General features: G+C 45.2%; 1 protein-coding gene across 1 annotated transcript in view; it reads left to right on the top strand.

The window, feature by feature from the left end:
• The first annotated feature begins 281 nt into the window (after positions 1 to 281).
• ARHGAP29 (Rho GTPase activating protein 29) overlaps positions 282 to 25,673 on the top strand; it is an 80,339-nt gene continuing 54,947 nt past the window's right edge. Inside the window, exons 1-2 of the mRNA XM_075286537.1 lie at positions 282 to 450; positions 12,474 to 12,804. Coding sequence (XP_075142638.1) covers positions 12,546 to 12,804 — 259 coding nt within the window. The 5' untranslated portion in view covers positions 282 to 450; positions 12,474 to 12,545. The remainder of the gene's footprint in view (positions 451 to 12,473; positions 12,805 to 25,673) is intronic.

Below are 25,673 nucleotides of genomic sequence, written 5' to 3'. Positions count from 1 at the left end.
AGACATGATGAGAAGAGGCCACCTGTTTCTTAGCTCAGCCGCTAGCTCTTACTCGGCGGAGTGGGCGTGGCTCCACAGGGAGTGGGCGGTGGCTCTCTGGTTAAGAAGGCACTTGTGGAATGAGGGCGTGGCTGCGGACGTCGAGGGGCGGTGATTGACATCACATGGGCGTAGCTATTGGAGGTTCTGCCGCACGGAGATCGGCGTAGACTCAGAGTGTGGAGAGGGGGCGTGGCCGTAGTGGAGTGTGGGCGTGTTTCGGCTCGCTGTGTGGAGTGGAGAGAGGTGGCGGCGCCAGTCGGTCAGAGGAGGCGCTGCGCGGCGGGTCGCTGGTTTCTACTGCGTGATCAGTTCTGTTTTGTATCGGGACCGTTACCGGAGCTCGGTGTGCCCGTGAGTGAGGCGGAGTTATTGGGGCCCCCGGAGGGATGCGGCAGTGCTGCTGTCCAGGTAACGCCGGCACCGCAGAGCTGCTGACTGAGATTCCGGCACTTGGTTGGACTTGTTTTGCCGCTTTGTGAGGGTCTGGAGCAGAGATCTGCCACCTGTGGCTCTCCAGCTGTTGGGAAACTACAGATCCCAGCATGCTGCTGTCAGGGCTGAATGGGAGTGCTAGTTATCAGGGGCCACAGCATACACATCACTGAGCTATAGGGGCCACAGCATACACATCACTGAGCTATAGGGGCCACAGCTTACAGATCACTGAGCTATAGGGGCCACAGCATACACATCACTGAGGTATAGGGGCCACAGCATACACATCACTGAGCTATAGGGGCCACAGCATACACATCACTGAGCTATAGGGGCCACAGCTTACAGATCACTGAGCTATAGGGGCCACAGCTTACAGATCACTGAGGTATAGGGGCCACAGCATACACATCACTGAGCTATAGGGGCCACAGCTTACAGATCACTGAGGTATAGGGGCCACAGCTTACAGATCACTGAGCTATAGGGGCCACAGCATACACATCACTGAGCTATAGGGGCCACAGCATACACATCACTGAGCTATAGGGGCCACAGCTTACACATCACTGAGCTATAGGGGCCACAGCTTACAGATCACTGAGGTATAGGGGCCACAGCATACACATCACTGAGGTATAGGGGCCACAGCTTACAGATCACTGAGCTATAGGGGCCACAGCTTACAGATCACTGAGCTATAGGGGCCACAGCTTACAGATCACTGAGCTATAGGGGCCACAGCATACACATCACTGAGGTATAGGGGCCACAGCATACACATCACTGAGCTATAGGGGCCACAGCATACACATCACTGAGCTATAGGGGCCACAGCTTACAGATCACTGAGCTATAGGGGCCACAGCTTACAGATCACTGAGGTATAGGGGCCACAGCATACACATCACTGAGCTATAGGGGCCACAGCTTACAGATCACTGAGGTATAGGGGCCACAGCATACACATCACTGAGCTATAGGGGCCACAGCTTACAGATCACTGAGGTATAGGGGCCACAGCTTACAGATCACTGAGCTATAGGGGCCACAGCATACACATCACTGAGCTATAGGGGCCACAGCATACACATCACTGAGCTATAGGGGCCACAGCTTACACATCACTGAGCTATAGGGGCCACAGCTTACAGATCACTGAGGTATAGGGGCCACAGCATACACATCACTGAGGTATAGGGGCCACAGCTTACAGATCACTGAGCTATAGGGGCCACAGCTTACAGATCACTGAGCTATAGGGGCCACAGCTTACAGATCACTGAGCTATAGGGGCCACAGCTTACAGATCACTGAGCTATAGGGGCCACAGCTTACAGATCACTGAGCTATAGGGGCCACAGCTTACAGATCACTGAGGTATAGGGGCCACAGCATACACATCACTGAGGTATAGGGGCCACAGCTTACAGATCACTGAGGTATAGGGGCCACAGCATACACATCACTGAGCTATAGGGGCCACAGCTTACAGATCACTGAGGTATAGGGGCCACAGCTTACAGATCACTGAGCTATAGGGGCCACAGCTTACAGATCACTGAGCTATAGGGGCCACAGCTTACAGATCACTGAGGTATAGGGGCCACAGCATACACATCACTGAGGTATAGGGGCCACAGCTTACAGATCACTGAGGTATAGGGGCCACAGCTTACAGATCACTGAGGTATAGGGGCCACAGCTTACAGATCACTGAGCTATAGGGGCCACAGCTTACAGATCACTGAGGTATAGGGGCCACAGCTTACAGATCACTGAGCTATAGGGGCCACAGCATACACATCACTGAGCTATAGGAGCCACAGCTTACAGATCACTGAGGTATAGGGGCCACAGCATACACATCACTGAGGTATAGGGGCCACAGCATACACATCACTGAGCTATAGGGGCCACAGCATACACATCACTGAGCTATAGGGGCCACAGCATACACATCACTGAGCTATAGGGGCCACAGCTTACAGATCACTGAGCTATAGGGGCCACAGCTTACAGATCACTGAGATATAGGGGCCACAGCTTACAGATCACTGAGATATAGGGGCCACAGCTTACAGATCACTGAGCTATAGGGGCCACAGCTTACAGATCACTGAGGTATAGGGGCCACAGCTTACAGATCACTGAGCTATAGGGGCCACAGCTTACAGATCACTGAGCTATAGGGGCCACAGCTTACAGATCACTGAGGTATAGGGGCCACAGCATACACATCACTGAGCTATAGGGGCCACAGCATGCACATCACTGAGGTATAGGGGCCACAGCTTACAGATCACTGAGGTATAGGGGCCACAGCTTACAGATCACTGAGCTATAGGGGCCACAGCTTACAGATCACTGAGCTATAGGGGCCACAGCTTACAGATCACTGAGCTATAGGGGCCACAGCTTACAGATCACTGAGGTATAGGGGCCACAGCTTACAGATCACTGAGCTATAGGGGCCACAGCATACACATCACTGAGCTATAGGGCCTGCATCTGATCCCAGTGATTGGACTGTGGCCCCTGAGAGTCCCTACACCTGGTCACAGTTGTGACTTTATATATTTATAATGAATGTTGATCACTTGATCGCACCCTAATCGATCACAATCGGCTCCGATCTGATCGGTGATTGATCTTTCCTGATGTTGCAGACTCTTTGACATCTATGACCCCATAGAACGAGGGCGATCATTACCAGGGCACTTTATAGGGTCACGTATGTTGTGCACAGCAGTGCGCCATGATCTGAAGTTTGTTTTGCTTTATGACAGTGGACGTCAGTGGTGATCTTGTATTTCGGTGTTTTGGTTTTTTCCAGCTGTTGTGTCACCGGCGAGTTGCTATTTATATGGTAAATTATAGTGATTGTCAGAGGTCGCCATCTTGCCTTGGTCTCCCCATCACATATACAGAAGCATTTGACTTATTGGGCTGATGTGGTCAATTTGGAAAGTTGGTTTTTGTTCTGTAATGATATTGATAATATGTGATGGATGAGCGGGGGAGATAAGCAGCGGCTAGATATAGTTTGGCACCGCTTATCTATAAGAAGCAAAAGATGGAAGGAAAAAGAGAATGCATTATGTCTGTAAGGACGGTCTATAAACATGGATGCCCAGACGGGAATCTTCATATACGTGAGCAGCTTCAGGGCCCTACAAACATTTAACCCTTCGTTGTGTCTACAGACTGCGCTCCCCTGTTTGTTTACATCCCCCCCATCTCTGCCATGTAGCGGTGCACGTTCTTGTCCCCACCACCAAAGATCTGCTCTCGGCTCTCAATGGGCAAGTTACTGTTTGTAGAAAATCAGTGGTTACCTATAGACACCCCCATTGTACCGCTATATTGTGTGCAGTGAGTGACGTGTTAGTCTTTATGGCATGAGTTTATATGGACTGATGGATGACGCTATTTAGGTTTCTATTATGTATGGAGCAATGCGACGTGTATAAGGACCTGGTATACACATGGCGGCCAGACTGCGATAGACTTCTGTATAAAATTCCTTGGGTAGTTGAGATTTTCTTACACCGTCCGCACTAGATCATACACTAGTACTTCTATTCTATTACACTTGTATATAGGGTAATTTTATTGTATGTGTTGCGCATATATATACAGTATATACTTGTATATCTCCCAGGTCTCCCAGGTTTAGCAGTATTTCTTAAAGCGATACGCCCCGTAACATCCCAAAGAGGTTTTCCAATAATATGAATTAACAACATGACTGCGACCCCTTCTATTCTCTAGTATTAATGGAGTCTGACACTGATTTTAATGAGAGATGACCACCCATGTGCTGAAGTCGGTGGGAGTTACGTAAGCCTGTCCCTTTTATTGCCTGATGTTGTGATAATAAGATTGTGCGCACATGGCAAAGTCTTGTGTATGTGTTCGGTGTCGCTGTGCACGGGATCTTCATATGGGAGCCTTGTTGTACAGAACCGTAGGCTGCGTCATGAGACGCCATATTCTGTAGGGGTAATGCTTTTAGGCTACATGTTTACTTTGGCTGCGACTCTCCCTGTATGGCTAGAGTGCCCGGTCGCCCTGCAATGTCCTCATTTATATTGTTGCATTGTGTCCACGACTTCTAGTCACTAAAAAATCTAATTGTTTTTGTTCCTATAAGTGGCAGAAACGGAGGCGCAAATTTTCAGAGTCAAAGGCGTTACGTTCAAGTGTGCCAGTCCTATCTAAGGTTGGCGTCACTTCTGCGCCAGTTTCTCCATCGTTTGGGTCCACCAGAGGACCCTGAGCGACAAAGGGCTTGGCCGCTTAGGGCTCATTCACACGGGGCAAGAGGGGGTGGATTTTGGCGCTGAATCCACCTCAGAATCCGCCCCCTCGCAATAGAGGTCTATGGAGACCGCCAGCTTCCTTTTTTCCGTGAGCAGTATATTCCGGCTCACGGAAAAAAGAAATGAGTTGTCCTTTCTTCAGGCGGATTCTGCAGCTGAGTCAGCCCCGGCATCCACCTCGCAGCAGCACAGACCTACTCCGGAGCAGGAAGCCGTGGCAGGCGCATTTTGGTCCTATACTGACGCAGCTTCCTGCATCAGAATCAGGACCAAAATACGCGGCCCCGTGCCCCGTGTGAACGAGGCCTAAAACATAGGTTGCCCACGGACAAAGGTAGACCCCATTGACTATAATGGGATCTGCTACGTGTCCGCCATATTCATACTGAAAGGGTTGGAGAGGACAGTCCTCCTTGGCGGTTTCTGCGGCGGAGACTCGGCACGGATATAAACTTCAGCTAAGGCCCGGTTCACATCTACGCTTGGGTTTCTGTTCGGGGAGTCCTAATCCGCATAAAACCTAATCTGCATAAAAAAGCGATTACCTATGGAAACCCGCGGACCCCATAGATTATAATGGTGCTGCGGAGAGAAGCGTGCAACTTGCAGGACTTTTCTTTCCATATTTTTCATGCGAAAAGGGGAACGGAAAGGCCCAAATGCAGACGTGAACCGGGCAGGAATAATATACTTCACCCTAGTGACAGACTCCCTTATAAAGGTACTGCCTGTGTTTTCACACTGAATACAGCTCTGAAGTCGGTTAATGGAGCCGCTTCTCTTTGTGCCGGTCTTCATTTCCATGACTGAACTCACTTTGGGGCTCTGCTTGTGAATACCAGTTCTTCAGCATTCAGTGCTGATCGTCCTCTGGTAGATTCTGGGTTTCGCTCTTGGGATTACTCCTCTCTTTTAGTTGCTAATGACTCGTCAATATTTACTAATTAACCCTCTGAAGACCATTGTTACTTGTAAACTTAAAAGCGACAACCTGGGGAAACGATACACTCATTTGTGTTTTGCTATCATGTATCTTCTCAGTCTTGGTCATGATATTATTTCCAACCCTTCGGGGAATGTTCCCACCCTCGCTCTCTATTTAGTTTTTTGTCAAATGGAAACCCCAGAGGTAGAGGGTTGTGCGCTGTGGACTCCGGTCACCTCCTAATCCTCTCCGGCTAAAGAATGGGTATTGGTCTAATGTACTGTATGGAGTGAATGGGAATTTACATGGTAAGAGAGTGATTGTATGGACTCTGAATCTATCATGCAGATCGGGATTAATGATCATTTAGGGGGAGATGTTTGTTTCTTTGGGCTTTTATGTTATCTCATAATCCTTTTATAGGTTGCTGATCACACATGTAAAAGAGTACGCCATGGATTAGAGGAGCCCTATTGATTGGGAACCTGTCAGGTTGATTTGGGACATGATACCGTCCACAGATCCTTCTAGACCGGGAGTTTCGTGTCCTCAATAACCCTGTTGTAAAGCTGTGCAAGACCGCATTAAAACGTCAGACTCTTCTCTGGTGCCCATGCAGATGTTTAGGGAGTATCCCAAATTCACTGCGTATGTGCTCCAGATCCGGGGCTTGAATACTGAAGCTGTGGTGTCCGCCATTCATAGGCCTCAGCAGTCAAGTGGCGTTGTCACATCGTTGCAAGCGTCACGACACCAAGTCCCCCACGTGATTGCTGAGTCCTAATGTTGCACATATTAGCAGTTTTGGTTCAGACAGGAATGGTCCAAACGAAACTGCAGCTGGAACCTTCCGAATGTTGCGTTACCGAACTGAAATAAACAACATGAACAAAATCGCGTCTGATCTCCTAGTTGATGTTCAGTTTTGGTTATTTTATAGATATATCTTTATGGGGTCCTCCCCACTCTCCCCGACTTTTATCTGCCCCATCCTTGGGTAATCCGCCGTCAGAGGTGTCTGGTAGCAAAACTCTCCCGTCTCTGTTCAGGGCATATGCACCCCGGCATGCATGGGTATGGAGGTTTTGGGCAAGATATCTGCTGTCAATGGTCAATACACTACTGACTGGTATATGGCTGCCTTAAGGTGGTTGTGATAGGATTCTGGTGTGTAAGAGCAACTTCAGGTTATGTCGGCTGTAACTATAGACTTTACCACCAATGCTTCTAGAGGAGACTATCTCCATCATACATGAAATCTGACATGTCCTATATGGGTGACTTTACTACAACTCTGCATAGAATGGCTCCATAATGCGACCTCGTTCCATAGGTTTGTGATAGACTAATGCATTGGCCCCGTATCTTGGTGTCCATATTATGGCTCTAGATCACGGCCTGGTGACAGATCTACTTTCCCAAACTTGAAGCACCATAGATCAGTTGGGCACGGAGTCCTGTTGTCTGGTTGGGCTAGGTGTGTGTAGATACGACTTGGCCAAAGTCAACAATTTTGGCCACAGTGGCTGTCCTGTTGTGGTTGGGGGTGTACCCACTCTCACCTCAAAACTAGGTCCTTTTGTTCTCAAGTGAGATGAGCTCGTAACAAGATCGGATCCCAATCGGCGATCGAGCAAATTTCACAATCGGGATCAGCTGGAAAATTATCAAAAATTGGATTTTGAAATTTCAAGATTGGCTCAACCCTACCATATATATATAATATACAATTAGGGTCGAAGGATCGGGAAAGATCAGATCCCGATCGGTGATCGAGCAAATTTCATGATCGGGATTGGCTGGAAAATGATCAGAAATCGGATTTTAAAATAGATCCTGAAATCTCAAGATTGGTTCAACCCTAGTAACAAGGTAGAGGCCAGAGGTGTCATTCCCCTCTCCATACTTGGGAACACATGCATGCTCAGCCGAGTGTGCCTAAGTATGGGGTTTGGGAGGATAGCTGTCTGCCAAATGGGAGCATTTTTTTTGTTTGCCTTATGATTGTTATACAGAAGCAGCCCGGTTATTTTTATACATAGCAAAAAGACAAGATAATTGAGATCCGGTGACAAATGTCTTAACTGGAGGGCCCAGACAGTGTGAGACTTCTCTGCGGTTTCACGTACCTGTCCCCTCTGGCCATTTGAAGCAAGGATCTAATCTCGCCTGGATCTGCTACCGACACATCTGCTTTTTAGCAGGTTTATGTGGAATTCTTAGGAGTATTATTTCCATCTTGGACATACCGAGAACCAGAAATTTCTAAGAACAAGGGAAAGAAGAAAAAATTGAAACGATTCTGATTATTGCAAGACCTTTATGTTCACATATGTGTTATGGATGTTTATAGGACAGTTCGCTTTGTACTGCACGGTAGAAATTTACGGTAGAATTTTATTTTGATATGACTGTTATATGATTTATTTTATTTTTTTTCTGCATGCATTTCAGGGCTCCGTGGAGGGATTCATAAAGACCAACATATTGTATGCTAGTCTTTATGTTCCCCGTGCCAGTGGAGGATATGCTTAATTCATGATAAGGCTTGGTACCTTGCTACCAGTTTGGGCGTGGATAGTTTTGCTATTCTTGGCAGCAGTCATTATGAACGTGGTGTGGTTGATGGACTGCAAGGCGGGTGCAAACAGAGGACCTTTTACCACCTCCACAATCTCTAGTTCTTAGCATCTGTTAATAGGTGGCACTCTACTGGTTACAGCGCTGTTGATATTTTATAGCCCATACCATTCCTGAGCAACAAGTGCAGTCAGTTTTGCTGCCTGTTGTGCTATTTAAGCTCTGTGATGCCAGAAGGGGGTGTCAGGCAATTCAGATCTCCAATCAGAGGCAGCCAGTGTCAGAGTCCAGAGTCACACTCCTTGTCTGCTCCTGCCTGACACCGCCCACCTGACAGTACAGAGTCTAAATACCATATCAGGGACCAAAACAATTGATTGCTCAGGAACGGTGGGGGCTAGAGAAAAAATTCCAACTGTGCCAGAATCGGTGGAGTGGCAGCTATTAATTGATGTAAAGAGCCGGACTAGATGGAGGTGGTGAATGTTTCTCTTCTCAAGTCATAAATTTGCAACTATTTTACATAAAACACTGTTGTCAAAGATTAATGTAGCAATATTTTGTATATTAATGTAGCAATGTATTTTATGCAAAAAGCTTCCATTGCATGTTGATCTAATATCAATTTTCAATTCGATAGTACAAGAGAAGCCTAAATCGTCAGTGTTTGGTATAGGGAGTAGTGTATATATAGCGTATAACATCCCATACTATACGTCAGTGTATGTCTCCTGTGAGTCATTGATCACACATGTCAGTTTTATGGCTTCTCAGTATTTCCCACACTGGTATGACATTATTGTGATACTAAGTATGTGTTGTCCCCAATGTCATGCTTTGTACAGATAATGACTTGAGGTGTTCCTGCTGGGGGCATTCTAGGCCTTGCAGAACAGGTGTTACACAAGACAACATGAGCTCACACTTGCTTCATTTCCTCTTGTCAGGTTTCAGTCTTTTAGTTTGTTTTATTGCTTTGATGCAGGAAGGAGATGGTTAATGGTGACCCGGGCCTATCTGCTAAACCAGAGCATCCGACTACTGTGGTGTTTCGCAGCAAGGTTGCAATTTGCAATGTCACTGTATCTGCACATCTTGATCTCAAAGGGGTTATCCAGTTACTAAAATTGATGGCGTATCCTCAAGTCAGGTCAGCAATGTTAGATCTGTGAGAGTCGACAGCTGGGACCCCCACAGATCAGCTGTTCAGGAATTCGCCATACAATTTGTAGTGTTGGGTTTTGGTACTGCTCCATAGACTTTTTTTTTTTTAAATAGGACTCTCAATCTACATTTTTTCTTATCAGTATGGGAGGAAATTCATGCAAGCACATGGAGAACATACAAATTCCTTGCAGATGTTGTTCCTGGTGGGATTCGAACCCAGGACTCAAGGAATGCAAGCCTGCAGTGCTAACCACTGAGCCACCATGTTGCCCCCTGCTCCATAGACTTCTGTAGGATACCTAAAGTCACCGCTACAGCGAGTGTGGAGCGCGGCTCATGGCTTATAACTGATGGACAGGGGTCCCGGCTGCCTGTCCTCTGCAGATTGCCTGCCCTAGTGGATAATCCCTTTTAGCAATTATCATTATGTCTATTGACAGTGCCCGTTTTGATGGGAGCTAAAGTAAAATGCAAGACTCCTTTTTTTGTCCGTTCCTCTGTTATTCCTCCTGGAAATTTAGGAATAAACTGACTACTGGTTATTACCGTTTCCTTTGCCAGTAGGATGTGACCCTGCCCAGTCTAATACTCAGTAAGGGTTGGAATCCCCCTATACTATTTCTTCCAGTCGTTGTAGGCTTTTTGTGTGGTTTTTTTCCTGCCCTTTTACTAATGCAATAGTAACACCTCCATCATTTTATTTTTCTTTCCTATCGACGTTTGCGCACAATAGAAGCGGAATCTATCCTCGCTGTAATAATCTTTTCACTTTCCCCCGGCCCTGCCAGGGCTCCTTGTGCTGAATGCCGGATGGTTATCAGCCCCGGCTCTCACCCGTCTGTGTTTTTCCTGTTGGTGTGTGCTATGGATTGTATTATATACCCCAGGGATTGTGGGATTTGGCAGCTGATCACATTCAGGCATTTGACTTTCGTCTTCCCCTAACAGCGAAGTCTGAGGAAACCAAAATCTTAAGTGTCTGAATGGAGTTTCTAGACTTCTCTGGTGGCACGTGTGAAAACTTTAGTTTCCTCAACCATTGAGGTCTTCTCACCTGTGTATGTAGGAAAATACAAAGGTTAGTGTAACTTATACTTGGTGCACACTAGTGCTGGTCAGTCCGTTGTTCTGGTCTGACGGTGGACCTGAGCAAGGGATAGAAAGCGGTTACTCATAGAGTGCAAGCAGGAAATTTCAGGCGGAGGCCCATTGAATGAAAGGGGCCATGGAAGCATGGGTGGGGGGCGGCACATGGATGACCTCTGTTTCCCCCCCCCGTGCCGTTCATTCACGGCCGCCGCTTAGCACATGGTTGTATACAACTGGCTTAAATGTACAGGGTTTCCACCTTTCAGATCCCCGAAAAACGGAAACCCGAATGCTAGTGTGAATTTAGCATCCCACCAAAAAAAAATTCTGGAGAAAATGCAGCAGATGTTGTTTTTGGTTGGCCTCAAACCTAACCACTGAGCCATCTTTTTGCCCATTGAGCCACGTACAGGGGGTGGAATCACATTTAGTGGCATCTTGTCTTTCGTATGTGAGTCATTGAAACAACTGATCTAGAAAACCATTACCAAACATTATCATCCTCAGTGGTCAGATAGTCGCAGCACTTTGTGTTACACTCCATAAGTTCGGAGGCCCTTGTAATGATTTACTATGTGAGTGGGCACAATGGTCAAAACAACATGAAACAAGCAAAATGCTGAAATGTATCTTCCGGTTCTGTCCCAACGTACATGACTCTGCCCCTGCTCACGTGTCTAGGGATATACTTTGTGTATGGTAAGTCTAGGCGGTGGGGCTCACAGCTTAAAGGGGTTGTCCAGGATTTAGGGCAAATCCCAAGACTGCTGGGGTATAAAACAAAATAAGACTTGTCTATCCCCAGTGCTCATTCCCATTCTCCTTTCCGTCCTGTGTCCAAAGTCGTTCCGTACAAGCGACTTCTAAGGCTACTGAAACGTGAGCCTCTCCGCTTCTGGCGTGGCAAGACCTGACGTAGGAGGGAAAGGGGGACAGGATTGGGAATTTTCTTTCCCCAATTTTGGCTTCTCTGTCCTCCACTATTACTCGGAGAAGTTTGCTTCTGACCAGACATTTTCTCTGTAGTGGACGCAACCAGGAATTTAATATTACACCATGGCCGTTCCAAGAAATACAAGGACATCCCAGGTCTACGACTTCATAGAAAGTGGTGCACTGGAATAGTGAATGGGGGGAACCTGGGAGTAGGAATGGGTTAAACCATTGACCTCTCCATGTTGGAGTGATACAGTTACATCTTCTTCCTTAGTTGTTTCAGGCGGTTTAGATGGTGGTTGAGGGTCATTTCCTTCAGACTGACTTCCTCTTCTTAAGAATACTCTCTGGCTGAGCCTTTAATGGCTTCTTTTTATAAATTGGAGGAGTCTATTTCACCAAATGACAGAGTTTCTAAACCTTCTGATTCTACCTTATTACAGTAATGTCTATAATTTGTCTCGGGACGTTATGAAACGTTTTGATTTTTGGGTTAGGAGATGTTCACATTGGGAGGGGGATCTACTAATCCATCCAGGCCCATTATTTTTCTAGGAAGGGTCAGTTTTTAGGGGCAATCTATGCCAATTTTCTGGCATAGATGGATATAAATGTTGGGCATCTTTGGGGCACAGCCCATTCTTGCACCAAAGATGTGCCACATCCATGGTTTTGCGCCCTTCACTGGTGTGAAGAACATCTTGTAAACGTCTTAAAAAATTTGTCCCGTTGTGTTTTGATCAATGGTTTAAGGGAATCTTTTACATCTCTGTATGGATTCATTATATCTGGAGCCCCGGTGTTTCAGAACCAAAGTGGAACCCATCTTGGACCCTTGTTGGCTAGTTTCCATTCTTGAGGAGACCGTAGGAGACACGAGACGTCTCGGTTACATATAACCATATTGTATATGTAAAACTATTATAACTTCCTTTGTAAATCTAACTATGTTCCACTTTGTCTTTTTTCGATAGGTTTGGATTTGTGGCCTATGGGCAAAGAGTGGCACTGAATGCTTGCTGAGGACCTCTCAGAGGCACGCTGGGATGTTGCGTCAGAACGGAGGAGGTAACAGGCGTGGTTTGGGATTTGCGCGGTTTTCTACCTCAAACTTCTTCATCTCAAATTCTGCCACCTGGGGAATGGGGAGAAGCACCAAAAGTAATTCTCTGAGCAGTATCAGCACTAACTCCGACTGCTATGACAGCTCCGTGGTGGATCCGGAGTACATCATGCAACTGGTGAATGACGTCCGGAGGTTCGCCGATGTCCTGCTCTATCTGAAGGAAGCCTTTTTGTCTACAGGTAAGGTTTGAGCTTCACCCAACTTCCTTCTGGGCAGTGTTGTTTGTTCTGGTCAAAGATTGCTTGTTGCTCGTGAACAGGGTTTACTCTACATTGATGTGTCACTGTGTTGGCTTCTTCAAATGTCATCTGTTTAAAAATCGTTTAAAGGGGTTTTTACGTGAAAAGTTTTTAACCTCTATCCATAGGAGAGAGGATAAATACCTGATTGGTGGGGGTCTGTCCACTGAGACCCCCACCAATCCCAAGAACAAGGAGTTCTTTCCCCCACTCTGTGCAACCAGGCCGAATTTGGACATAACTGGTGGTGGCCGTTGCTCCCATTCAATGGGAGTTCCAAAGACAACCAAAGTAAAGCCCTCGGCTATCACAAGCACACCCACTGAAGTGAATGGGAGCAACACCCACCACCAGTCATACCCAAATTCAGCCTGGTTGCAGGCTTCCTGGGGGGAGACGTCCTGTTGTCAACCAATGACATAACCCCTTTTGTGGATATTTTGTTGTTGTTGTGTTGTAAAAGGAGTTTTCCAGGCTTTAGCAATTGATGACGCCCCACAGATCAGCGGTTTGAAGCTGTAGTTGGCTATCTGACGTGACATTGATTGGTCACGTGGCCTGTTCTAACCTCAGTCCCATTAACGTGAATGAAGCTGAGCCGCAGGTACAACTACTATCCAAAATCAAGGACTGCGCCTTGTTTTTTTGCCCTGTGAAGAGGCCACCGCACCTTGCCTGAATGCTACATGCTTTTCAAACAGCTGATCCTAGGTGTGAAACCTATGACCATCTTCAATTGGTGACCCATCTTAAGGATCTATATTGATCATTTACTGTCTATTGTTTCTCATGCTCATTGGCTTATATAGGAGTGTGTTGTGAGCATGCTCTGTAATCTGTGCAATGAGTTGTGTCCATCACTCATTGTGGATGGTGTGGACGTGTATCTGAAAAGTAATCTCTAAAGAACAGGAAGTGTTGACTTATGATGAGACTCGGTGACCAAACTGAAAACTGTAAGATTTGTGTAGATCATAATGTTGGATTAAAAAAAAACAAAAAAAACTTCAAACACTTGGTCGTTTTCTGATGAGCCGTTCCCTTAAAGTAGGGATCTCCTTGAGTAAAATGCAGGGATACATGGTAGTCATTGAACAATTAGTCAGGTATTATGAAGCTACATCAAATAAATTCAGGGTTAATTACTTAAAGAACCGGTTGTGTGCATTCTGGCAATATTCATGAGCACACAACCTGTTCATGTAGTATGGTGATATTTTAAAGGGGGTTGGGCACTTTCAATGACCTTTGCACTATATGAGTAGCACATGCCACTTACGGTACTATGTGGTGCTCCTAAACCCTCTGCCTTGTTTTCCTTATGTTTGACGTCACCCTGTCCTTGGTTGCGTGGATGGTGGTGCCGTCCATCACATGGCAGCCGTCGACCACCATATGAACATTGTGGCAAGCTGAGTGATCACATGGGCCTCAATACGACCCAGGGGACAAGGACGAAGGTGCAGGGTGACATCATATATAGGTGACAGGTCCTGTTCATAGACCTCCATCAATGTAAAGTTATTTTCTAGCGGCCAACCCCAGTCCCTAGCTAAAGCTTCCCACCGCAGTGCTCGGGACACGGCCATGGTGAAATTCCCCGACTCTGTATGAACTGCTGTTATGGGTATTCATGTTCAAGTGTTGCCCATTGGATTCCTAAGAGACTCTTTAGCAAACACAACACTTCTCGGCTATTGACAGAGACTTGGTTGGTTTCCAAGTCTTGTTTGTGAAGCAGAACATTAAGGTAGCAGTGAGCTTCCTAATAGTGGTTAACAAAGTGCTCCAGACGGGACTGGCACTGGAGGACTCGCGTTATCTTTGATGTCGCTGTAAAAAGTGTCTTGGTGTGAAACGATTAGTGCCTCAGACCCATGCACCGTCCCATCGCTCTTTGTAATGAAAATGGCTAGAGGACTACATAATGCCTCCCTCGTTGGGCTTGGACATGGTAAATGAGGGCCCTTTGTGCTCCCGGCTGGTTTTGTAGGACTTTTTCTTTCCCTTCATGTTTTATATTGGCTTGTTTATATACGTGGCAGCTTAACGTCCGTACACCAGGAAGCGCATATTTCTGTATATTTAATGACATGTAATATCCTAAAGCATGCTGCCTTGTTTGCCTGCCTCGTGACGGAGACAGGTACTTGGCAGGCCTGGCATACAGATACACTATATTAAACTATGCAGATTACTGGTAATTTATCACGTTAGCCGTGACGCATACTTAATACTACGTCCATATCATGCGTGCAGGTCGGGCTTAAAGGGAACCTGTCATCACTAACATTCCCTCCTGTCTACAGGCAGCATGATATAGAGCAGGAGAGCGCAGCATTGACATAGTTATGGGATGTATAGTTTCCCCGTACATTGTGAGACAGTGTTACTCAGTATTGGAAACCTTCCCTTGTACCCTGACTTTACTGTCAGTCACTGACTCGGACCGCCCACTGGACTCCTAACAAGTTGGAACATGACCTTGTTTAAAATTGGAGACAAAAGTTAGATTTTTGCAAATATAAATAGTTAAAAATTTTGCCGGGTTTTAAAGATTTTCTCTAACCATCTTAGTGGTGACTTTTTTTTGTATGAACCATATTTCCATGCTTCGGGATGAACCAAAAGAACAGACAAACCGATGGAGATGTAAATGTAGCATAATGTATACAGCCAACTCAAGAGATGTCTTTCGCCCTTTTAGCCTTTTTGACCAGTCAGTAGGAATCAATGAGGAGTGGGATTCTGCCAGGTACATATAGGACAGTGATGGTGAACACTCAGAGCCCTCTCTATGGGCGCCCACCTGTGGAACAGATTATACTATGTGGGGGACACTGTGGAGCAGATTGTACTGTGTGGGGGCCACTGTGGAGCAGATTGCACTGTGTGGGGGCCACTGTGGAGCAGATTGCACTGTGTGGGGGCCACTGTGGAGCAAATTGTACTGTGTGGGGACACTGTGGAGCAAATTGTACTGTGTGGTGACCACTGTGGAACAGATTGTACTGTGTGGGGGCCACTGTGGAGCAAATTGTACTGTGTGGGGGCCACTGTGGAGCAAATTGTACTGTGTGGGGGCCACTGTGGAACAGATTGTTCTGTGTGAGGCCACTATGGAGCAAATTGTACTGTGTCAGGGCCACTGTAGAGCAAATCTTACTGTGTGGGGGTCACTGTGGAGCAAATTCTACTGTGTGGGGGCCACTGTGGAGCAAATCTTACTGTGTGGGGGTCACTGTGGAGCAAATTGTACTGTGTGGTGGCCACTGTGGAACAGATTATACTGTGTGGTGGCCACTGTGGAGCAGGTTCTACTGTGTGAGGCCACTGTGGAGCAAATTGTACTGAGTCAGGGCCACTGTAGAGCAAATCTTACTGTGTGGGGGTCACTGTGGAGCAAATTCTACTGTGTGGGGGCCACTGTGGAGCAGATTATACTGTGTGGGGGCCACTGTGGAGCAGATTATACTGTGTGGGGGCCACTGTGGAGCAGATTATACTGTGTGGGGGCCACTGTGGAGCAGATTATACTGTGTGGGGGCCACTGTGGAGCAGATTATACTGTGTGGGGGCCACTGTGGAGCAGATTATACTGTGTGGGGGCCACTGTGGAGCAGATTATACTGTGTGGGGCCACTGTGGAGCAGATTATACTGTGTGGGGGCCACTGTGGAGCAGATTATACTGTGTGGGGGCCACTGTGGAGCAGGTTCTACTGTGTGGGGGCCACTGTGGAGCAGATTCTACTGTGTGGGGGCAGATTGGACTAGGTGGAGGTCACTGTGGAGCAGATTGGATTGTGTGGGGGCCCTTCACTATTTATATCACACAGTATCTGTTTTATAGCAGACATGTGTTGGCACTTTGTGCTAAATTAGTGAGTTTTGGGTTGCAATTTGGGCACTCAGTCTCCAAAAGGTTCACCATCATTGTTATAGGAAGACGGGCAATGTGTTAGGTACATTTGGATGATTTGCTTTGTATTGGCCGTAGATCCAAGAAGAAATGTGCCCAGACCGTGTTATCGTTCCATATTGACAACTTTTATTAATAATTTTCCGTTATAGTTTGATGACTTGTTTGTAGGGTTTTGTAGGGCTGTTAGGCTAAAACGGGACTAGTTAAATACGTTGAGGGAACAGTAGATCTGAGATATTACATGGGTTTTATATGTCTGATCACCGGTTGACCCTTCTCAAAGGTTATCTCCATACCTATTCTGTGTGTATATTTTATCAAGGTGCACGTAACCGGAGGATAGGACTCGTCCAACCTGTTCCTATACCCTTGAACTGCCCAGTAACCTAGAAACCTATTAAGAGCTCAGGGTGCCGCTCGTTCTGATGGAATTTGGCTCCTAGTATTGCGATTTTCTCACGTTATATGGTCGGAACGCGTTCTCCTTATGGGCACCCCTGGTGTGCTTGTAGTAAGGGGCCCACAACCTAAGAGTATCCGCCCTACCCATTGGAGTGTGGTCTCCGTTAGATTATTTTGTATACTCCCCCCCCCCCCCCCCCCCCATTTGATAACGTCCCGGCTGTCAGTTCAGATCTGCAGCCTTGTAGAGCTTTACATAGATACAAAGCTACTACGGGCAGCATGGGTATAGTCTATTGTGTGTGTTTACTACGGCATGGCCGCTCTCCATAGAATGCCCTCTGAATTCTTTCCAGCTAAATCTTTCATTTTCGGTGGATTGAGAGGCTTTAGTGTCCAAACAGAGGGATTTAGGAGGAATTTATGGTAAATAAAAGTTATGAAATGAACCAAAGGAAAATATGGCAGATCAAAGACCAGGCTGGATAAACATAACAGTTTGTCGGCGGGGGTAGGTATATACACAGCAAACATTGGCGTCCATTATCCGAGGAGTCGCCAGAATACTGTAGAGCGCAGGAATATATCATCTTAGGGTGCATTCACACTGAGTAAACGCTAGCTTATTTTGTAGAGTAAAATTACACTTGTAAATTTTGCTATCCCATTGACTTCAATGATATTTTTTTACAAGTGTAAAAATACGCCTGTAAAAAATACACCTGTAAAAAATACGCCTGTAAAAAAACGCCTGTAAAATGTCATTGAAGTCAATGGGATAGCAAAATTTACAAGTGTAATTTTACTCTACAAAATAAGCTAGCGTTTACTCAGTGTGAATGCACCCTTATAGTATCTTAGTTATTGGTATAATACAAATCTACAGAAATACTGATTCACACAAGTTCAGATCGATATTTAGGACCCACAATTTCCATGAAACTGGAAGACTATGCATAAAAAAAGTGTTGCATATCCGCTACGTTTTTTTTGGGGGGGGGGCCTTAGCCTACAGATTGTTTTCCATCCTAAAATTATTGATAACCTGTCCTAATGGTGAGTGAGGGTCCGACACCCCTAAGCATATACACACTGAATGCAACAGGAAGCGGACAGCGCCGTTCTCTGTCCAGTGGCCGAACCATGGTACTGCAGCTTGGCTCCCATTTAAGTGAATAGAAGCTGATCTGTGGTGACCTGGCCTAAGAACAGGTAATTCATGGGGGTGCCGGATGTCAGGCCCTCACCAGTCTGATATTAGTGACCTATGTTTAGGATAGGTCATCCATTTTTTTTTTTGCCCTGAATTTAGTTTCATTTTTTTTATATTTTTGGGAACCAGTGACTATCTAGTTGGCTTGCAACCTGGTTCCTCATACAGTTTGAGACTTCATCATCTCCAAAGGCAGGTATCCCTGTAGGTGTTCACAACCCGGCATCTCTATAAGGTCCATGGTAGTTCCTATTCACTCTCCATAGAGTTGTTCTTGGTCATTATCCGTGTCTTAGAACTAGGAGGGGCGTGGGAATGGAAAGAGGGAGGGCACGTGGACCATCGCTAACCCACAGAAATTACACCAATGGGGTGTCCAGGAAGTAATGAGAAGCTTTCTATATTGGTGGATACATCACTGGTGGGGGGTGTCTACTCCGGAGGCCTCGCTAAATACCGAGGGGTAATAATAGTCTAATGTCCAGGTTACAGGTATGAAAAAAAACAAAATCCCCTATAAAGACCTGGTAAGCAAAACTCTCCTTGATCCCAAACAGCCTGGAGCTTAAGATTTTAATATCTGCATAAAGCGAACCGACGTTCTTGTTGCATTTAGAAAAAAAAAAATTGAGCTAAAATTGGGAATGAAATAGTAGCAAAAACTGACCATGTGAATGCACCTGTACTCGAGCTGCTGTAAAGAAGTCGGAGGAGCCAGATCTATTCTCTTTTTTTATAAATTTCCTGAAGTCTTGCTTTCCCGTCCCAGAAACCTCCTCCTTCAGATCGGGCGTTTGAAATGGAATTTTCTTTTATCACGTTGCTTATTACGCAAAGGATAATTTTGAGATGGTTCTAAAAGATGAAAGGCCCACCAAAGGAATTTGTGGGTTAGTAAAGCGGCCCCGTCGTTCTCAGCTGTATCCCCTCCCCCCCCCCCCCACTCACATACCCTGCATTCCTCCTGAACAAACCTCTACTTGTTGCTATAGTGTCTAAGATCAACAGTCATTAGGTGTATGTGTGCGACCGCTGCGCTATCAGGGGCTTTATCAAATCAACGGCGGCCTCGTAACGAAATAAAGCTTGGTAGAATATATATATATATATATATATATATATATATATATATATATAATAATATAATAAAAATAAATATTATTATTGTATTTTGTCATTATTTTTATTTTTTTGTAATTTTTTTAATCTTATTTTTGTAATTTTTTTTACTATTATTTTTGTAAAATACCTGGTTGGAAATCAAAGTTTTCGACTACGGTAAGTAGTTTAGATGTATTTAGAATATTTGTATCTTTTTATTATTATTATTATTATTATTATTATTATTATTATTATTTTATTTTTTTATGGTATTAGGCAATTTATGGCTTTTTATGTCAAATATGGTGGCAAAAGTGTTAATATTTCTAGTATCTCAATCGTGTATAATTGTAAAATAAAATGTCACCTTTATTCATTGCGTTCTTATGTGTTTAGTGTGAACAGTGCTATTTACTCTATATGGCAGATAACCCGGACTATAGGATGGCTTCACAAGTTTTTGTGGGATTTTCATGCCATTTGCTGTGTGCATATGTTGCAGTAAAGTTTATATAGGGATATAAAATGTGCTACAAGTGAGACTTTAGTTTGTGCTTTTTTGTGCTGTATTTCAGTGGCTTTAAATGCATGGTCTGGGTATTACTTTTTGGCATGTTTCCCCATAGGCTTTCCTCAAGGATTTGAAAATTTCCAAAAAAATAAGTGTTACAAAAAATTAATTGTAAAATTCATCACAATTCACGTCAGTCATTGCAAGTGAAGTGTAGGGTGAAAGATCATCAGGGAAATCTACCATGTGGATTCTCATGGAGATCACTCCTATTGCAGTTGATGCTGATCAGTAACTAGCTAAGTGGCTGCTGCAGGGGATATGGAGTCCTGTTGGCCATTCCTAACATGGCTGACTAAGTAATATGTAGATCTTCTGGGGCAGAGTTACTGATATTGTCTAGAAGTAGGCTTAGACTACAAGCTTAGACTAGACAGTATTAAAGGGATCCTATCATTCAGAAGACATTTTTTCTAAGTACCACGTCGGAATAGCCTTAAGAAAAGCTATTCTTCTCATACCTTTCGTTGTCTTCTCCGTGCTGCCCTTTTCCTACAATCCCGGTTCTTGTCGGTATGCAAATTGGCTCTCTCGCAGCACTGGGGGCGGGCCCCAGTGCTCAGATAGCACTGGGGGCGTCCCCAATGCTGCAAGAGAACTCTCTCCAGCGCCGCCGCCGCCTCCTCTTCTTCAGCAGCGTCATCTTCAGCCTCTTCTTCCGGCGGTGGCTTGTAACTTCTAAGGCCTCCGGCCTTGGGCAGAGCAGACTATGCATGCTCATAGGCCACGAGAAAATGGCCACTTGCATAGTATTGTAAGCGGCCATTTTCTCGGGGCCTGTGGGCATGCGCAGTCTGTTCTGCCTGAGGCCTAGAAGTAAGAAGACACCGCCGGAAGAAGAGAATGAAGAGGCCGTTCCTGACGAAGATGGAGGCGGCGCTGGAGAGAGTTCTCTCGCAGCATTGGGGCCACCCCCAGTGCTGCAAGAGAGCTAATTTACATACCAACAAGAACCATAAGAAAAAATTGACAACGTTCCTTCTGTCATTGTAGCCTCTTTGGGTCAATCTTTTATCCTCGTTGAGAGATTTATTTATTTTTTTCTATTTGTAAGGTAGAGATCAGGTTCTTACAGGAGTTATGACCGCCGCGGCCCCATCACATGTGTTGGGAAATCACAATCCGATAGATTCACTTGAAAGCAAAGCAAACACAATTATTATTTTTCCTATCATGAAATTTTTTTTTGATAACGTGTGCCAACATAACCTGGCAACAGTTAACTCAAAAGCTAATTTTTACGGTGCTCATTTAGAAGCGGATTAATGGATTAGAATAGACTTGTTTCAAAGCAGAAAAAAAAAACTACTTTCCAGCCGACTCTTGTTCTTTTATGTGAAGGTACTAAAGATATTATAGGTTATTTTATCTCCAAATATTGTCAGGGCTGAAAATAGACCATTCATGAAGGGATTAGGATTAACCACCTGCCTTACCATCACTTACAAAAATACTAAAATAATGTAATTTAGGTTAGAGCTTGTTCTATATAGACGGACTACAGGCTGCCATAAACAGCAACCCTTATTCTGCTGACAGATCATATTATAAAGTCTCTATCATATGATGTTATCTGAACAGCTCTATGGGAATTCTGCAGCTCTATAGGTGGGCAAGGTTCCTAGGGTATTCCTTAAATGCGTTGTGTCATGATGGACACTTATCCCCTATCTGTAGAACAGGGGATGTGTCCAATTATTGGATCCTGGAGGATGTGGGGGAACAAAAGTCCCCCTAAGGGAGACTTGTAAATGGAGCGCCAGTACACTTGCATGACCGGCACTCCAATCCATAGAAGTGAATGGAGCACTGGTCATGCCGGTGCACTGGCGCTCCTTTCCGAAGGAGGTTTTAATGGGGCTTTAGCTCCCCTGTCCTCCTGATCATTCGGTTCCCCAGCGATTGGTACGTAGTCCTATGGACACCTATAAACCATGTCTGAACTTTAAAACAACTTTTGATTGAAACAAATTTTAACATTTATGACTTTAACAAATATTGTAATTATACATTCTTGACGGATTTGGTCTCCTTTCTGTGAAATCCTAGGCTGAAGTCCACTTTCTGTCCCGTCTGTATTCAGTCACTTGTTTCTGGGGCTGCTTTTCGCTGGCGTACAGGAGTATAGGCGCCAATAATGCAGGGAAGCTGAGGGTGAGGGGGGCAAACTTCAAGCAGTTGTATCTTCGACACCTTAAAACATAGAACAGTGCTTTGTCAACAGAGGTCAATGGTTGGACACAGTCAGAATTGCCAAAATTTTCTGCCTCTGCTCCCAATCTTGAACCTTGTAGTTTTATAATGGGCGAGATACAGCTCCCGTCATGAGGCAAGTCAGAAATACAGAAGTGGATGTCCGTGCAGGATTTCACAGAAAGGAGACAAAATCGATTAAAGTGGTGCTGTTAATTTCGGCACCGATATCTCCCCACTGTTAGGTTGGGCCTTACAGCCTGGCATTGGCGCTCTAAGGCCCATTGACGCTCCGAATGGAAACCCGAACACTGATGTGAACCGGGCCTGAACGTGCAGATGGTGCGCCATTCCTTGTACATGCGCTGTGAAAACTGTGAACCGGGCCTGAACGTGCAGATGGTGCGCCATACCTTGTACATGCGCTGTGAAAACTGTGAACCGGGCCTGAGCGTGCAGATGGTGCGCCATACCTTGTACATGCGCTGTGAAAACAATTGAAGGAAATTTATGTTTCCTATTGTTTTATACAGGGAGCAATTTCACAATTGCAAGGATTGGTTTAATTCCTTAATTTTTTGAGCGTTTGTTTATTCAGAGACTCAGAATCTTCTGCCATCCCTAGAGTCCCGCAGCCCTCGTCTAAATTTCCAAGAATTATTTGTGTCTGCCGTTTCCAGTCCAGGGAAAGGTTATAGGTCATGTGCTTACCCATAGGCCTTTTGCTACTGGGCCGTGGTAATATCCACAAAGACCAGGCTGTGTTCACATTTATGTCACATTTACTCCTATTTTACGTCAGGACAATAAGCTCCGCTGTTCGGAAGCCATGAATATACATAATGCTGATCTACTGTAATACTGTAACAATAGGAAAGTAAGGAATATAAACAATCTGAGTAGGTTGGATTATACGTACATGTTCCTCGGGTAAAATATTTGTCTATTCATTCACATCCATTTATTTTCCTCTGGAATTTTAAGAGTTGTGGGAAAATCGGTCACTTTGGTAAATGAAGCTTTTGTGTCGGCATTGGCCTATATGGCATTTCCTTTTATCATACGGCCACCGTCGTCACCGGCCCCTGATGTGTGTTAGGCTGTTATCTTTTGGAATAACTAGGTTAACGGGCCCTATTTACTTACTGATCCTCGCTCCTGCTCGCGGCCACCGCTTCCCCTTTTGCGGAGGTGGCTGTGAGCAGTACGTAAGGCCACGGGCCCCGCGAATCCCACCAAACACCGCTATCATTATACTCTGGGGTCTTTTCAGTGCCCATGTCGAATGTTCGCCTTGGGGCTCCATCATTCCTAGTTACGCCACTCAGCATAGCCCCTGTTCACACATGATGTTGTGCCTCTGACAAAGTTACTTTTGGTGCAGTGTTAAAAATATGGGACATAACGTCCTGTAGAATAGGGATAGTTGTCACCTTTACACAGACCACTTTTTGGGAGCAGTTTTTTCTATGTATGGTCAGTCCGTCAAGTATCGGCCCATGTAAATGGACCCTAAGCTTGTGCCAGACTTCTGTGTCACAAACTTGGGTACAGAGGAACAGGGTCAGGGGCAGAAGAATGGGCGTGTGGAAATCAAACTTATCTGAACCCCCTTTCCTCCGATCTCTACGATCACAGTTGGGTGGTCCCTCATACACATCGCCATTTTTACCAATCCTCAGTGTTATGTATATGACGAGCTTTAGAGTTTAGTGGCCCTTTAACCCTTTATCCCCTGGATAGGGGTAACTAGTTACTTTTGCCTGGTCTTTGTGGAGACATTGACAAATAAACCGTATTAGTGACCCAACCTGGGCTCCAATCTGAGCGTAGGGTGAGTGTCTGTGCATAGGATGGTCTTAGAAGCAGGCACACATCGTAGGAGAATTTTGAGAAGAACAGGAATTGTTGGATTTGCAGCAGAAGGATTAATATGGAGGGCACTATGTATTTTATTTTTTTTTTCTTTTCTGGAGAACTAGAGAATCGCTTATCTGAGATAAATGGAAGTCCCCGGTATTTTTATGTTCTTTTCAGGTTCTGTAACAGGGAGGCGTCCTCTAGATTATGGAAGGTCTGGCCTAGGTCATTGTGCTGACGTCGGGTTCCCACCACACAGGTTTTCCAATTATTGCATTTCACTCCCTCCGACCACCTGTGGGCAGAGCCACTTGTTCTACTTGCTTTGTGTAGGGTCAGTAATGGCACCTAGGGCATTCACTACGCCCCTCCCCTCCTTAAAGGAAACCATCTGTAAACCGCTTTGGGGGTGGACTCAACGAAAGCCTTGGAATTGGGAGTTTGTAGAAATGTTTTCTCTCTTTCTGGCCCATACCACCAGCTTTCGTTTCTTGTACCGCTGTCATTCTAGACCCTAGATACCTGCTGGGAGCAGAATGAATAGGACCATCATTAAGCGTCTTCCTCGGTTCTCATGGTCTTGACTTTCTTTTATCTTGTCTTAGGGTTGTCTCTGTAGGGATCCAATGTATGTATGGGAAGCCAATGTGGAAATCTATGGTTTCCTTGGAATATTTTTGGAATATGTACTTTGTTTGACGCAGGTTTTTCAGGACTTTATATGGTTGACACTTCTCTTTGGATATTCCTGTTTTATACCCATTATCAGTCATGTAAAGGTGTGAAAGTGATAAAGATTTTGGACCAGATTGCCTGGTCTCAGTCCTCATGTTTACGACCACAATGGTTTTTAGTATATTGCCTGAGATTACAGATCCATTGTTGCAGGTAGTAGACGGACCCATACACTACAATGGCCCCTTACACACATCCATAGTTTTTATAGATCACAGTCCGGGCCGTAGAAACCATTGGCACAATATGGAGCAGGTTCTATTCCTGTCTGGATTTGCAGCCCAGGCTCGGTCTCACAATGAAATAGGATCATACAAGTCTTTTTTGCGGGTATGTGATTGTGGGTGACCTGTTGATGCCATGTGGATCTATTTTTTTGTGGGATATGGTTGAGTTTTTGTGGACAGTAAAGATCACTACGGTTGTGTGTCTGAAGCCTAATGGAAATTACACAAAAAAATCCTAGCTGTTTTACTATAGAATTTAGACAAATTTTTGGTCAAGGGCATGGAAAGTTTAAAAAATTTGAAAAAAATAATTCGTATTTGGTCATTTGTATGGTAGTTTTTCTTTCTTCTTTTATACTGTTGGGCTATGTAGTGTAGTGTAGATTATACAAGGCACCTGACCTTCAGCATGGTAGCTTCCCTGTATGGAAACGAGCTCTGTGACCCCCTGGGGTGAGGCCTAAAATTAGGAGAGCAGGTTTTCTGTGGGTCAGTTTCAGTGTAAATCTACATTAGAATGAGAAAATAGAGGGATCTGAGCAACTTCAAACAAGACATGGTCATTGGTGGTAGACCGGCCAGG

Source organism: Leptodactylus fuscus, chromosome 9 (assembly GCF_031893055.1).
Source record: "Leptodactylus fuscus isolate aLepFus1 chromosome 9, aLepFus1.hap2, whole genome shotgun sequence".
NCBI classification, from domain to species: Eukaryota; Metazoa; Chordata; class Amphibia; order Anura; family Leptodactylidae; genus Leptodactylus; species Leptodactylus fuscus.
This window is presented reverse-complemented; position numbering and strand designations above follow the sequence as displayed.